Source organism: Lampetra planeri, chromosome 44, assembly GCF_965212315.1.
Source record: "Lampetra planeri chromosome 44, kcLamPlan1.2.h2, whole genome shotgun sequence".
NCBI classification, from domain to species: domain Eukaryota; kingdom Metazoa; phylum Chordata; class Hyperoartia; order Petromyzontiformes; family Petromyzontidae; genus Lampetra; species Lampetra planeri.
The window spans coordinates 3,942,484-3,958,095 of NC_136150.1; the positions used below are offsets into that span (position 1 = coordinate 3,942,484).

Sequence of the window (15,612 nt, forward strand, 5' to 3'; positions counted from 1 at the left end):
TACAATCGCCTCCGGTTTTAATCGGTCAAAGCCAAAGATCCCCAATATAGCTCACAGGCTGTTTGAGGCAAGTGCTGCAAGCGAACGGCAGACAAGACAAACACGAACACAGCCCGACGTTCCCGATATATTTTCCCATTAGTACAGGCACACAGCAACAGTCTGATATTCATCAGTTCACAGACATTAAACTTTATTACAGTCACAATGCAAGTCTATTTACCTAGGAAAGCCTCATCACCGAGTCTCAAGAATGTATTTCAAGAGGGTCTTGCATTGGAATATTTGGCCAATCCCATGAGTAATCAGGAGTCTGGCTTTGCTGCACAGAAGCAGGAACCCGGAGAGCACAGAAGCATTTCGATTTAAAGCTTTCGTGACTGCAGGGAATCATCTTCTTGGTTCTTTCGGTAAAGTCACGTAGAAGGGAAATAATAAAATAATGAAAACAAAATTTGTATTATGTTTTTTATTATTAATTATTTAATAAATTCCCTTCAACGTGACTTTACCGAAAGAACCAAGAAGAAGCACAGAAGAAGTAAAAAAACCAAATCGCCCCTGCACACGAGGGGGAAGACTCAGCAATGCAGTCTCCTGACCACACCCGATAGCCCCACACACACCTACAGCACCTGGCAAGCCTCGGTGGTGGTGGCTGGTCGTAGTCGCCCATACTCGGAGTAACGAGGCTCAACTCCCGCTTAGCTTCCGAGATGGGACTAGATGGTGCATCCAGGGTTTCTTTGGTCACTAGGCGCCGAGTCAGCAGGAGTATCAACATTAACCACCATCATCATCACCACCATTTAAAACACCAATTATATTACTGCGTAGAATTCACTCGTGCTAATTGGCTTATTCCAACTATGGCCGATGAAGCAAATGTGATGTTTTTGTTGACGTCATATTTCTCTTATTCTTGGGTATTTCGGTAAAGTCACGTAGATAGGTTCAAAGAAAATAACAAAAAAATACGACGTTTCGATTGCAACACAAGCGTTCGTCATCAGGAAGAACGCTTGTGTTGCGATCGAAACGTAGTTTTTTGTTATTTCATTTGAACCTATCTCCGTGACTTTACCGAAAGTCCCAAGAATACGAATTCCTGCAGTCACGAAAGCTTTATGTGGAAAAAATAAATAAATCCCTTCCTTTTCATCGTCACAGCATGGATGTCAAATATCTTGCGTTGTCCACGTACATCTGACACGCCGCAATTTGAGCATTTCTACTTGACAAAAAAATCGATCGAGATGTACCCATTATTTCCCGTCCGAATTACAGTCGTGACCGGTCGATGTACCAAAAACCACAACGGACGAAAAAAAAGCCACATCACGATTGTACCAATGGTTACAAAACATCTATTTCAAGTGTCCAGAGAGCGTGCATCCGATGTTGTGGACCTGCCCAGCTCGGCGATGCGGCAGAGACGCATCGTTCCTTAGACTTAGGTTTCTCCTCAATCTTTGAGACTCGAGATATTTGTCAAATTCACTTCCACCCCCCGTCACCTTCCACCCCCCCCGAAGTGTTCCTTCAGGTTGCCCCCTTACAAAACATCAGAGTTCGAGTCCCGAGTGCTCGTTGTCCACCACAGTCCAGGCTTGCGGTCGCATTTGACGATGACAAGGACGACGATGACTAACGGTGGCTCGACAAAACCCCCAGACACCAGTTCACCTGGCCACAACGGAACAGGCCAACTCCGCAAAAAATTCCCAGCAACGCAAGAACCAAAAATTTGGTGGCGAGGGCTTGCCCCGACCTCAACACAGCACTGCCAAAGTTCCCAAGTCTCCCCCGTTACACCCGGGCCCTCTCTCGATCTTTCTTCAGGAGTGGCGGTGATCAGGTGGCGCTGGCCAGGGCGAGGTAGCGCACGGGTTCACGCTGCAGGAGTGCCGTCGTTCCCTGCGCCGGGCCCGCGCTGCGGAAGCTGCGCCGCTGCCAGCCGTAAAGCACGCTGTTCAGTAGGCCCTGGAGCGGCAGCGTACAGGCCTGCACGCACAGCACGTCCGCCGGCAAAATCGATGGCGGGGATTTGCGAACGGTTACGAGGGTTTGGCGAAGATACAAAATAATAATTGGCACAATTTCAAGTGTCATGACATGGACGGGTTGTGCGGGGACCTACCTGCACCACCTGCAGGTAGATCATGGATTTGTGGGGCACATCGGAGTTGAACGAAACCATGCAGATCACCAGCGCTGGAACAGACGATGGTGATTTTTAGGGGTCAGAACAAAAATAAGCGTCAACAATTGGGACGCATGACGAGAGGGGGGCAAGCACCTTGCGCGCTCAGATACGCCCACTTGTGCATGACCACGCCCACCCAGTGGCTAGCCCCTCCCATTGTTGTCCCCACCACCCACGTAGCCCCACCCACTGCCCACATCATGCGAGTCGAGCAGGAGGTTACAATTGAACAAAAAAATGCAAAAGTGCACCAAAGATCATGGGGAGATGCACGCGTGGAGTTACACCGAGAGGCAGCAAGAGGAACACCGCTCCGAGAACGCGTGCAAGGTTCGCGGCAATCAAAAACGTTAGGATAACACTGGTCACACTTTCTGGCATAAGGTATTCCAACGGTTTTAATGTAATTTGTGGTGCTGATTCTAAATCTGGCATCAGTTTTGTCTATCACATCAGGTTTTTGAGATATCAAATATTGCATTTTCAATAAAAACTGCAGAAGAAAAATATCAAATAAATGTGGATATCTACATAAAATTATATTATAAACACTATCCTAAAATACAGCACCATATTTTAACACTAAAGCAGTCACTGACTCGCAACAACTTGCAATCATAAGTGACAGAGTTAATTTCGGGTAAAATCAATGAAGATGGGGTATGCCGATAGCATAAAAATGAGATGTGATAGAGCAAATCTGAGATCAGATTTGGAATCAGCACCCTGAAATTAGTCTAAAACGGCTGCAAAAGTCCAGGCCAGAATTTTTTTTTTTGTTGACCAGTGAAATAAGTGGGGCTCAGGCAGGGCCCCGCCATTGGCTTGAAGGGAATGACGGCCACAAATAGCGGTCGAGTGGCAGCCACGGAACGGAACGCGTGCGAAAGCACAGCCGCCGAGGAGACGGAGCAGCCGGGATCGGCGCTCGCGCGTGCAGGCGCCGCGTGGACGATACGCATCGCTAGAGCAGTGCGAGCAACGGCGGGCCCCACTCGTAGACCCCTGCATGCCATTAGTGGATTGAGCATTGCTGTCGATGGGTAAAAGTGTGGGTCGAGACCAACCTGGCACCCAGCACAGGAAGAGGGACGCCTGGAAGAGCGTGGTGCTCTTGACCACCGTGCGGTAGTAGCGTCCCGTGGGACACGCGCCCATAGCGGCGGCCGCGGTGCTGCTCTGGGGTTCGAACACGTCGCGGTAGCCTCGCCGCACCAGGTAGTACAGCATCTGGGAGGGGGAGGAAAGGTCCGACCATCAGATTTTCACGCGACTAAAAAAATAAAAATAAATTTTAAGTGACATTTTTTATTTTTAATAATCGGCTCGTGAGCTGATGCTGGGTGAACTGTTAAATTGAAGGATCGCACGAGACGATAGCTTGGGGAAGTGTTCATCCAGCAGTGGATTGACCAAGGGTGTCTACTGCTAATGAGAATTTAGAAGGGTAGAAGGGGGGCGGGGCTTAGCAGCCCCTCCCCCGATGTGGCACTGTTGGGTAGGCTTGTAATTGATAAAGGGACATTCACTTTGACCCAGCGTTGTGGAGGCCACGGGAGTTGCTGGAAGGCCTCACGAATGTGGCAAAACTCGAGGAGTAGCCGTAGCCAGTGTGTGGACTCCGCCATTCCCTTGTGTGGGATGGAGCGTTTCCGCCCTCGCCACGCGTGGGTTTTCTGCGGGTGCTTCAATTTCCTCCCACCACTCATGAATTGGTCGATGACATTTTAATATAATGGGAGGACCGCATAGAGCTTGGGCAATTGTTGGTAGCGCCGACTCGGCTACCTTAACACTCGTCCGTGGTTCCTCCGATTTGTCCTCACCCTTTCCCTCTACGAGAGCGAGCGGATACTGCGCGGCGGTGCAACACCGTCATTTACGATCGATCAACGGGTCCCTTGTCACTTACCCCACACGTCATTACGACCACAGACAGGTAAGCCAGGAAGATCAACTTCTCCCTGTTCGCCAGGTCGCTCGTCTCCAGAGGCTAGAGCAAATAAACGAAATAACAGGCGCAGCAACACCGTCAGCGGAGCGTCGTGGAAAGCCGCGAGCCACGTGCCACCTGGGGTGGGTGGGGGAGACAGAATTCGTCCAAACCGTGGAGCCGAGCTCGTTGCTGACGGAATGTACAGAGCTTTCGAATCACCCACGTACTCACCCCCTGGCACTCGCCCGGTTGGTGGATGAGCGGGAGACACCTGGAGGGGGGCAGGGGGTCGGGAAGAGACACAAATCGAAACGTGAGTACACCTGGATATTTGTGCCAGTCACGGAACGGCCGGATTAAGGTTACGAGGGGCTTAAGGCTAAATCGGAGAGAAAGGCCTAATTATGCATTTACATTTGACAAATATTTTTTATTAGGTGGTCAAACATTTACTTACATTCTATTCGACTCGAGGGGAATTCAGACATTTTAAAAAAAACTCGCTTGGCTCATTTCTAAAAAATATAAACATGTTTTTCCTAGCTTTTAGCTGCTGTGGTAAAGTCATGAATGGTGTCGTCGTAATTTAAAGCCAAAAATGTTCCAATGGCCGTGCGACCGTCACTCAGCTGTTACTTCAAAGTGGAACGGAGGGCCTACAAAATAAGAGGGTCTAAAGCCTTATTAAGCCTAAGGGTTAACACGGCCCTGGACACAGAGGGAGCTGTTGTCTAATGCGCCAGGCTTGGCAGACACGTGTAGACAGCCACAGGTTAGCAGTTGTGGGCCGTGTCACTTTGTGGCTTTGTCCCAATCACTACTACAAATATCTGCTACTGAACGCCAAGCGCTGCGAGGAGATAGTCAAAGGACTACGATGGAGGATGATGATGATAGATATGGTGGTGATGACAAAAGTTGACGGAGACAACGAAGATTTACAACAAAAAAAAATTTGGGGGGGGGGGGGGATTAGAGCGTCAAATAGGTGCAATGCAAATGTTTTACGATAACCCTCCACCACCCGACAGAGCCAACCAAATCCAGTTGTCACGTGACGGGCGAATGTGGAAAACTGGACTTTTCTTCAGCAAAACCCAGAGGAAGAGGAGGAGGAACGTTGAAAAACAGATTTTTTTTTTATGATGATGAATGCGACGACGATGACAATGCCGCAATCCACCTCGTGCAGTACTGCGACGAGTCATTGCTGTGACGGTCGTTCTCCCACACGGGCGCGATGAGGGTCTGGTTCTGGTGCCGCTCTACGACGCCCACGTAGATGGAGAAGAGGGATGGTGGCAGCAGCCTGGAGGGGGCAACGGAGAAAGACAAAGATCCCCCGTGTAGCCTCAACAGGCTTATTGGGGCAAGTGCCATTAGAGCGCATCATCTACGAGGGCCGGCACGGCACACGACGGGGGATGTGGCCAGCACCACGCCGCCTTTGGTCGTCGTAGTGGCGCCGTTGACACATCGCGCCGGGTACTCATGAGGCCGAGTCGACCTAAAGGAGGTCCAAGAACGGTTCAAATAGTCGGCGAGCGGGAAGGAAACTTAAGTTGTTGGGTTTGCAGGGCAGCGCGCTAACCATCCCATTCCAATGATCTACCATGTGAATGTTATAGAACCATTACGATTTCGCGTTTTGAGAGACGCCGGCCTCCTTGACGCCAGTGGCGTCGTCTCGGAGACAAGCTTTACACACGACAAGAAACTTGGTCAAACTTTGGGTTTTTCGGTAAAGTCACGTAGGTTAAAAAATTTTTGACAAATAAATTAAATCACGACGTTTCGGAGGCAACACAAGCTTCCGTCTTCAGGTGAAACCGTCGCAGCAAAATTGCTGTATCTTGATACAGCAAAAAAATTGCTGTATCTTCATACAGCAATTTGTATCTTGATAAAGCAACTTTGCTGTGACGGTTTCACCTGAAGACGGAAGCTTGTCGTGATTCAATTCATTTGTTTTATTTTTTAACCTACGTGACTTTACCGAAAAAACCAAAGAGTATGAATCCTTGCAGTCACGAAAGCTTCAAATCTAAACTTGGTCACGTCTCAGTTTCCCGGAGGGCACCTCGAAAAGACAATTGTCCCCCCGTCCGCGTGTAGCAGAAGGTGACTCAGCACATGGTCTTCGAGCAGGCGGTAGTCTGCCAATAGGCCGTGGGGAGGGGCGGCTGCTGTGCGCGATGATCAATTTCAGGCAAATTTTGACTGTGACACTGGCACACTCAAATCGTGGACTGCTCGTTTCGAATGACGCGCGGGGGATGTTTGACGTGCACTGTGAAGTGGGCGGTGCGCGTGGTATTTCTACGGCGATCGCGCCTGTGCAGCGACAGCTTCGCGTGCCGTGCCGTGCGGTGGTGCTGGGGCTCACCAGCAGAAGATGTACAGGGGCCACGTGCCGCAGAGAGCCAAGCCTCGGCACATCGCCTGCGCATACATCGAGAGAGGAGGAGGAGAGGGCGCGCACGACCGTTAAAATCGGCAAGGTCACAGGGCTCGTGATGTCACTGGGTTACGAACCAACCAAATGGCCTGTCGCAAGCCTGGCGTGTAAAATGTCACGACGCGGGTCAGATGACGCTCCACCCGCGTGTTTCCCCCGTCTCCTGCACGGCTCCCAGATCAGCGCCGCCACTGCCGCAGGCGCTCCCCTTCCACGCTTCTCTTTGAATTCTCGTTACATTTCTTCCGTTCGTGTCCCAGACCAACAATGTCACAGCGGACCTCGCTCGTGCACATTGATCGTGCTTAACCCGGTGAGAGAGCTCAAGTCGACAGACAAGACTAGGAGTCGCATTTGCAATAGCGAGCGACTTACCTAGGGGGAGGTCACAAAAATATGCAAAATAAAATAAATATATCCAGCAATTATGACGCGAATAGAAATTGGCGCACAAAGCAACGGTCACGTACCGGCCACCTTCTGCAACTGACGCCGCTGAAGGTCAGCATGCTGCCATAAACCTCGAGCGCGTACACCAGCACCAGCGCAAGGGAGCAGCTGTAGAAACACTGGGGGGCGGGTGGGGGGGTGGGCGGCGACAGGAGACACACGGGAAAAAATTCACACCCCTTTTCGCTCAAAGTAAAAATACATTAAAACAATTGTAATATCCTAATTCAGTTCGTTGTGCAGGCACTCGGCGAATGAGTACATCGCAGGCTCGTGAGATTTTTTATGGTTTTATAGTCAAGATAATTCACCGGAACATTACGCAGAGGAAACACGGGTTCAATCCACTGCTGGATGAATGCCTCCCCCCACACCGTGTCGGTAGTGGGGATTGTTTGACCATGCTTCTCACCCCCGCTGGTTGGTGTGGGTTGGTGGTCTGGGACCGGGTTCGGCTCAGGTGTCATTTCGCCATCGATGTTATAGCCGTGGCCGGGAATTAAATTTGGTCGCCGGCTTTCGTAGCTCGCCGTGCTACGTACGACGTACGGATAGCGAAAAAAAAATCAGGGTAAAACTAGGGTGGAAGAAGAAAAAAAAAAGAATCCATGCATATCCATGGATTCTGCGACACTTTCCAAAAACGGGTTAAGGCACAGGCAGCGGTTGGGCGAGAATGGTGACGAGCGGCTTCCAGGCCACGCGGCTTCATCGCCGTGACCGCCAACGGCCACCCTCCCGGCACCGCTCGTTATGGGAAACTTTTCGATGGATGCGGCCAGGTTTCTGCTCGGGGCGCATTCCTAACGGCAACAACTTGACGCTTAAAAATGTCGTGTGTATTGTGCATCATTATTTACGGGTACTTGCCACCAACCTTGGAAGTGTTTCACGTTCACAACAACGCTTTACAAGCCGCGCGATGACGTAAACAACAATCCATTTAGCGCTTTTTTTTTTAACAAGTGCCCATAACGTGGTGGGCGGGGGGGGGGGGGGGCTGGGGGCGATAGTCACGGACTCACGAGGGCGCCGACTACGGAGTACTTGCAGTACTCGTAGACCCACACGTAGAGCTCCTCGGGCAGCAGCGGCACGGTCGCCGAGTAGAGCAGCAGCGCCGACGCCACCAGGTCGGCAAACATCAGCTGTAGCAGCACCCGCACCTGGGGTCGGCCAGCACACAGAGGCGGGCGGGGGGGGGGAATGTGGACCAGTGTGGGGGTTGACGAACACATGGGGTGGATGATGAACAAAGCAAATTCGGATGCGTGGGTCGGAAGGGTGGATAGGGACGTGGGTGGGATAACCGAATTAAGGATGCAGGTGGGAATGCCGAACAAAAGGTGGAGGGATATGGGGACTGCTTATTAACCCTTTTCTGTTCCGAGACGACTGCAAGTTGCAGGGTGGGCCTCTCGTTCACCGCTGAATTTTGGAACGCACAAGCGGTTCAGCATTTTATTAAGAAGCATAGCTTCATTGTAAAAAAAAAAAAAAATTGTACGAATTCACCGCAGGGAACTGTAGCGACACGACCGCACTATGATATCTGGCACCAAACTGTGGCACATGCCGTTCCGATGACGTACATGCACGTCATCGGAATGGAATAGGAAATAAAAAAATTGACGTACACGTACGTCATCGGAACGGGAATGGGTTAATGACGTTGGGTGGATGAACGCACCAAGTGAGGATCTCAGAGGAATGAAGGGAGGGTGGGGTCAGAGGAGCTCACCTCTTTGTCCGCGACGATGCCGCGGTAGACGGAGAAGATGATGACGGACAGGCAGCCAATCACACTGACGAGCGCGGGGGAGAGCGGAGACACAAGAGACAAGAAGCGCGTCACCACAAAGTCGTGGCCATCGTAACAACCATGGTGGCAATGTAGCCCTGTGATCCGACACCTTGGAACCTTGAGTTCAGGTTGCTACGGCAGAGGCAGACTGCAGCAGTGAGTACTGGTGGCTAGACTTCACTGATGAGCCCTAACAAGGGCAAACCAGTCTACAGTTGTTCGTCTCGGTCTCTGCTGCTGCTCTTGTTCACGTTTACTTAAGATGTATTTTGACGTTGAGCATGGACAAGAGGACCACATTTCAGTTATTCAGGAACTGCCGATGGCTTGTGCATTATGCGCATGGGCCGAGTGCTGTCGACACGTCCGTGCGTTGCCGTTAAAAACGCACGGTTTTCTGGCCTGCACTACTATTTTGTTATGATGCTGGCTTACTCGTCAGATTTAGGGATTTAATTTGGAGGATTGTTAAACTGGTAACCACTGGTAACCATCTTCTTGGTTCTTTCGGTAAAGTCACGTAGAAGGGAAATAATAAAATAATAAAAATTAAACATAATAAAATACAATTCTCACGACGTTTCGGCCACAACGCAAGCAGCCGTCCTCAGGTGAAGAACAGGGCTGTCGGAAAGACAGCGTCTGACGCTGAAGATGAATCCCTGCAGTCACGAAAGCTTTAAATCGAAAAATTCACTGGGAACCGGTTAACGGTTCTGAAAGTCAGGAACCAGGAACAAATTCCAGTGGCACTTTAGGAATGAATGCACCGATTGAAACTAACCCCATTGTTGTTCCGACCGCCACGCCGGGAGATGGAATCAAACTGGCGACAACTCCAGTCACGTGTTACTGCTGCTGACCAATTGACCACCGCGACAAATCCCTTCGTTATTCTCAGCTTTTTCAAGGTGAACGTGTCGCCTCTATTGCTCTGCACTTGTTGATATGGTGCGGCATACCGGTATTCTCTTAATAATATAGGTTTTTGGGTCAAATCGCGTTATTTATAAATGTGTCGTAACCCTACACCACCCAACACAGCCAAACAGTAAAAAATGTGTAATGTTTTTCAAAGGACAAAATAATTCACTTCTTTAGCCCACCGGTGTGTTGAAGAGAGAATCAACAGCATTTTAAAATTTGAGTAGTATGACGTTTCGCTGGTAATTACAATCATCCTCATCGGGCAAGAATGGTGAAGCTCTCCTGTTGCTTCCGGTCTTAAATAGAGCAGCAGCAGGGTGACGTCATCATTTAATTCAATCTGGTGCAGTGATTCGAGGCAAAGGGGGGGGGGGGTATTGTAATTGTATAGATTGGTAATCATTCAATTGTTATTCATTGGTATTTGTTTCCCTTATAAGGAATTGTAATTGTATTTCATCTCTTGTGGTTACACCGCTCACCGCAACAGAAATAATTAGCAACCCACGTGTTTTGGACACCAGATCGGATAAGAGCACCATCCTCTATTCAGAAATTAAAAACGCTCATGGTCATCATCATCATCGTTATCAGCAGTGCTCAATCCACTGTTGGATGAAGGCTTTCCCCCCCAAACCGCCGCCTCTCATGATCCGGTGACGGTAATATTCCACCGATAGCACCTAGAAGCGTGTGGGTTTGTTTTCGTGGCCTCATCTGCATGGTGGATGGAATTTCTTCCCCAAAATCCAGGCCAGAGTGCCATGCCGTGTGCACGCGTGCGTGTGCCCGTGGCTCACCTGAGCGAGCTGCCCAGGATGTAGAGGACGAAGAGGAAGAGCATCTGGGGAATAAAACAACAAACGTGGGGACGGTCAACTCGACAGCGAGGATGGGGTCACTGTGGGCCTGCCGGGGTTTTGTGAAGTAGTGCTCATCAGCATTATCATTACCACCACCATGATCATGATCACCAACGGCATTTTTACAATCACCAGTATTGTTACACCATCACTCGCCTGCATCGTTACCATCTTAGTTGTAATAATCAGCATCAAAAACAAATATCCCTGATAAAGCCTTTGAGACCATGTCCCGTAGTCCAGTGGGTCTATGTTTGGGCACAGCAAAGGGCAGTGCAGTAAAATCCATTGTTGGACTCGACAGTACTTGTACGCTCCCACGTCTATACCTTCCCGCCAATATGACGTGGGGAAAGAAGCCCTTGGGAATTAGATTCCCAGTCACGGGTCACGTCAAGTGACATACAAGAATCGGAACTGGTCTAGAGCCTCCACCCCCCTCCCCCCCAAGAACTTCCCCGTCAACCCGTAGCAACCATCGCAGTGAAGTATGGTCAGATAACCCCACCCGGCACGACGTCCGGCCTGGCGTGGGGAAGGCCGTCATCCAGCAGCGGATCGAGAGAAAAACAAAATTGGCCCCATTACATGTTCACATTCTACGTACCTTGAAACACGTGTACTCGGACGAAGTGCAATGTCGCATGCTGGGTAAGGTCACGATGTCTGTGCCGCTCGTCACGTGATGGATGGCTCCACAAAGGAGTCTGGCTTACACCTCACGACTTCTTTTTTTCGATCGGGTGGCGATTGGTGGTGGTGGGTGAGAAAGAATGTGCGAGGTGGTTGATAAGTATTGTTTGTGCGTACACGGTGTGGCCGTCGTGCAAGTCCGGGCGAGCGAGTCCCGTGGACACGACTTCAGCAGTAGCCCACCGAACTAAAATCTCTCAAATTGTACCGGTAGTGGAGAATGACTGGAGGAGGTTTAAACAAGAGTGAAAACATTTACGGTGATGGTGTGGCTGTGGGGATTGTTCCTAAATTCCGTGGGAATTCACCAAAACTAAAAACAGAAGTTGAGTAAACTAAAAGATCTCTAAATGATTAACTGTGTTTAGCACCACACCCGTGGTGGAGATGGCAGCTGGAAACCCCCCTTGCTTAGCGAGGTCTAACTGCACAATAAACAAATTTAACATCACCATCACCACTATCAGCCATGGTCTATCCACTGCTAGCCAGGGGTTTGTTGAACTGGTGACCCATGGGCTAAGATGCACGCACACTTGTCAAACAGATGTTTTATATTTACTTTAAAAAACAGATTTTTTTTCACAAATGTTCAAAGCCGAGCATTTATGTAACCGATAACGTGATCGATGCTGGTAGCAGAGGTTCGCGGTTTGAATCCCAGCGGCCACCCTGGTTAGCACTGCGGTGTGTGTATTAACAAGTAACACCATTACCACGCGGTCTGCTTCAAATCGGTGGACGTTAAAGATCCCGTGACATCATTTCGCAAGAGTAGGCCCGTTGTGTACTAGCATCACTGTTAATAATTTTCCAAATTACACCGCAAGTTACTCAATTAGGATTATACACGCAGCAGCAACCCCCCCCCCCCACCCAGACACCCCTCTACCTGGGAAAACTTAGCAGGACCCTCTTTTACAAAGTGTCATAAGACACGGTTAGGCCATGGCCAATCCACTGATGGATAAAAGTCTCTCCCCCCCCCCCACCCAAGCCATAGCCATCTCGTACAATCCCGCGTGATGCAACGATTGGCACGCAAGGAGATTTATAAATCGCTCCATCTCCTCAGTAGGTATACTCCCTTGGTTGCCACTCGGAGGTTATTTTTGTCCGACAAATCAATAAAATATTTGTCTCTATTTTAACGGGGAACGTGGAGGATTAACATAAAAGCTTTTTAAAAAAAGTTTTGCGGGGAAATCGCAATTGTAGCATTATCCATGAAACGCGTGTATTCTTTTTAAATTGACACAGGGAATTAAATCTGTTTTAGATTGGTAAACAGCTTCGAGAAGCAGTGGCAAGAGCCATCATTGGGATACGGCGAATCGGGGCGATTGCCCCAGGCCCCGCGCTTATAAGGGGTCAGGGGGCAGGGGGGGCCCCACATGTTGAGATTTTGCCGAGGCCCTCGCCCCACTATGGACGGCCCTCACTCACCTCGAAGGTTTCCAGCGGAGTGGCATCACCAACGACCGACATGGCTGGCCACGCGACACGCAGGAGAAAAAAAAGAAAGAAACAAAAAAACCCCAATTAGTACACAGCACAGGTTGATTTCAGCGGCCGTCCCTTTGTCGTTGTGGAGACCCCAACAACTCGATCCGGTAAAACCGCAAGTCTTCGCCAAAACGTTTTCGCGGACGGTACCGTAACACCGCCGCCTAAATTGGTCCTAAACCCCCATCCGCAAGCTCAACAACTTGCGGCAGAATTCCAACCACTACAGCACAAGGCAAAAAAAGGTACGTAACGAAGTAATTGTAATCGACACGCACTCGAAACAACGTGCACAAACGACCGCGGCACGGTTAGCCGTGCGGAGGTTCCAAGATAAGAGGTGATGCAGGTGCGTTGTGGTGGGCAGGTGACACCTCACACGCCTGTGCTGGGGGAGGGGGGGTCCCTTCACATGACCAGATCCGTCTGTTAATGTTCACCCCTTTTACAAGGGGGAAGGGGGGGATAGGTGACCTCATCCCTGCTCAGATCATCTGAGCAGAGACACCTTGGGCAAATAGATCACCATCAGCCAAGGCCGTAATTATTTTTATTATAATCTCCATATATATAAAAAGGCAAAGTTGTGAATATGTGTGTCTGTTCAAAATGTTTAGCGTACTTCCCGACATGCCAAAAAACTTTAAATTTTCCATGTGGGTACTTTCCAGACTGTACACCATGCAAAAATTATGAAAATACACTTTGGGGTTTTTTTGGGGGGGGAGGGGGGGTGGGGGAGCTCAATAATGCAGAGATTTTTTGCACAGCAAGCGAGCTGTGACGTCAAATCTGTCACGCGACCCGCGCACGTGGAAGCGTAACGCGTTGTGTAGTGGTTAGCGCGCTGCGCTCGGAACCCGGCGACCCGAGTTTGATTCCCGCTCACGGCCACCACCGGTGACGATTATTTCAACCGGTCCTGGGCCTCCCCTAGGTCGACTCAGCCTCAAACTAGGAACTGGTGTGGTGTGTGAACATCGCCATTGGGGGGGACAAAGGCGGCCGGGCGTGGTGAATCCAACGCCCGGGCGAAGCCGGGTAGTAAAGCTAGTTATAATATGTGTCCCCCCCCCCCCCCATATTCAAATATGGTCAAAATTACCCACCCATATATTGCTATAAAAAAAAAATTGCTATGCTATGTAAAAAAAAATTTGATAAACCTTGGCCACAATATCTGGACTTGTCTTCATATAAATCGATGCATAGATTTCTGTTTATACGATTGTGGTTATGGTTGTACTTTATTCATCCCTAATCTCTGCCATTACATACAATGAAACAAGAAATGGTAAAAAAGTAAAAAGAGAGCAATGAATACAATACTGTTCGACATTGTAAAAAAAAGTCCATCCCATGTGTTAGTACATTTTTTTAAATATTTTAGGCAGGAAATGAGTTTTCAAATTTAGATATTTTTCTGGGTTGGGACCCCCAAACACCCTGGACGATTTGCCCCCCCCCCCCCCCAATGTTGACTACATGGCTACGGCCTTGCCATCAGCGCATCTCAGTCATCAACAACTCTTCCGGTCGTCAGTTCCGTTTCTCTCGACCGATGGGGATAACCGCCACGCCGGGAGATAGACGCGAACCTACGCCCTCTGAGATTGCAGGTCCCGTGTGTTGCTGACCATTATGCCGCAGTCACTTCCACCGCATGTGCCGCTGGACGGGAGGTGATAGGTGGGGGAGGGGGGAATCGACTACGGCGACGGCACGCCGAGCATGTCAACAAGGGGGTTTCCAGCTTTCGGGGACAGGAAATGACAACAGAAGTTGATTACAATTTTTGTTCACGAAATGACTTCAGTCAGTTTTGTATAACACTGGTCAACAAAAAAACCATTTTTTTCTGGCCTGGATTTTGCAGCTGTTTTAGACTAATTTCAGGGCGCCGATTCGAAATCTGATCTCAGATTTGCTCTATCACATCTCATTTTTATGCTATCGGCATACCCCATTTCCATTGTTTACCAGAAATTAACTCTGTCACTTATGATTGCAAGTTGTTGCGAGTCAGTGACTGCTTTAGTGTTAAAATATGGTGCTGTATTTTTAGGATAGTGTGTTTATAATGTCATTTTATGTAGATATCCACATTTATTTAATATGTTTCTTCTGCAGTTTTTATTGAAAATGCAATATTTGATATCTCAAAAACCTGATGTGATAGACAAAAACCGATGCCAGATTTGAAATCAGCACCCCAAAATTACCTTAAAACCGTTGGAATACCTTATGCCAGAAAAGTGTTGACCAGTGTAATCATCAACTGGACTCATTGCTCGACACCACCATCATCATCATCAGCTATAGTCAATTCACTGCTGTAAGAAACCTTCCTCCCCTTGTCGCCACTGCCTCTCACGATCCTACAATGTCAGTCCACCCCATGCTAAACAGATCTCATCAATCGCTTCATCGCCTCAGCGGACGTCTGCCTCGGACGTGTTCCATTCCTTGGCTGCTGCGTCTTCGTCCATCATCCATCCCTCCGAGCACCTTCATAATTACTCCATAGTAGAGGTTTTTTGGGTTAGATCGCGTAAATATAGGTGTGGTTAAAAGCCGCCACCACCCGACACAGCCAACTAGTAAGGGTTGTCACGTAAACAGAACATGGCAATTCGTCACTAGTACAGCACTAACAGGTGTGCTTTTTTATTTACACGATCCAACGCAACAAACCTCTATTATGGATGATATTGATCGCGAAAGCCAACGTGTGTTGTCATTCCTATGGCGTCTGCTGGGACGATTGTG

General features: G+C 49.2%; 1 protein-coding gene across 3 annotated transcripts in view; it reads right to left on the reverse strand.

Annotated features, from left to right (window-relative positions):
* The window catches only part of TMEM116 (transmembrane protein 116), a 19,711-nt gene continuing 4,099 nt past the window's right edge, over positions 1-15,612 (reverse strand). The window contains exons 2-14 of one of the 3 annotated variants that reach the window (XM_078614451.1): positions 12,784-12,827; positions 11,252-11,372; positions 10,582-10,625; positions 8,792-8,855; positions 8,076-8,216; positions 7,071-7,169; positions 6,529-6,584; positions 5,326-5,451; positions 4,374-4,413; positions 4,119-4,199; positions 3,274-3,436; positions 2,141-2,214; positions 1-2,004 (exon numbers count right to left, since the gene is read on the reverse strand). In XM_078614451.1, coding sequence (XP_078470577.1) covers positions 1,855-2,004; positions 2,141-2,214; positions 3,274-3,436; positions 4,119-4,199; positions 4,374-4,413; positions 5,326-5,451; positions 6,529-6,584; positions 7,071-7,169; positions 8,076-8,216; positions 8,792-8,855; positions 10,582-10,625; positions 11,252-11,290 — 1,077 coding nt within the window. In that variant the 5' untranslated portion in view covers positions 11,291-11,372; positions 12,784-12,827 and the 3' untranslated portion in view covers positions 1-1,854. The remainder of the gene's footprint in view (positions 2,005-2,140; positions 2,215-3,273; positions 3,437-4,118; positions 4,200-4,373; positions 4,414-5,325; positions 5,452-6,528; positions 6,585-7,070; positions 7,170-8,075; positions 8,217-8,791; positions 8,856-10,581; positions 10,626-11,251; positions 11,373-12,783; positions 12,828-15,612) is intronic. The other 2 variants (XM_078614450.1, XM_078614452.1) reach the window with 2 other exon arrangements.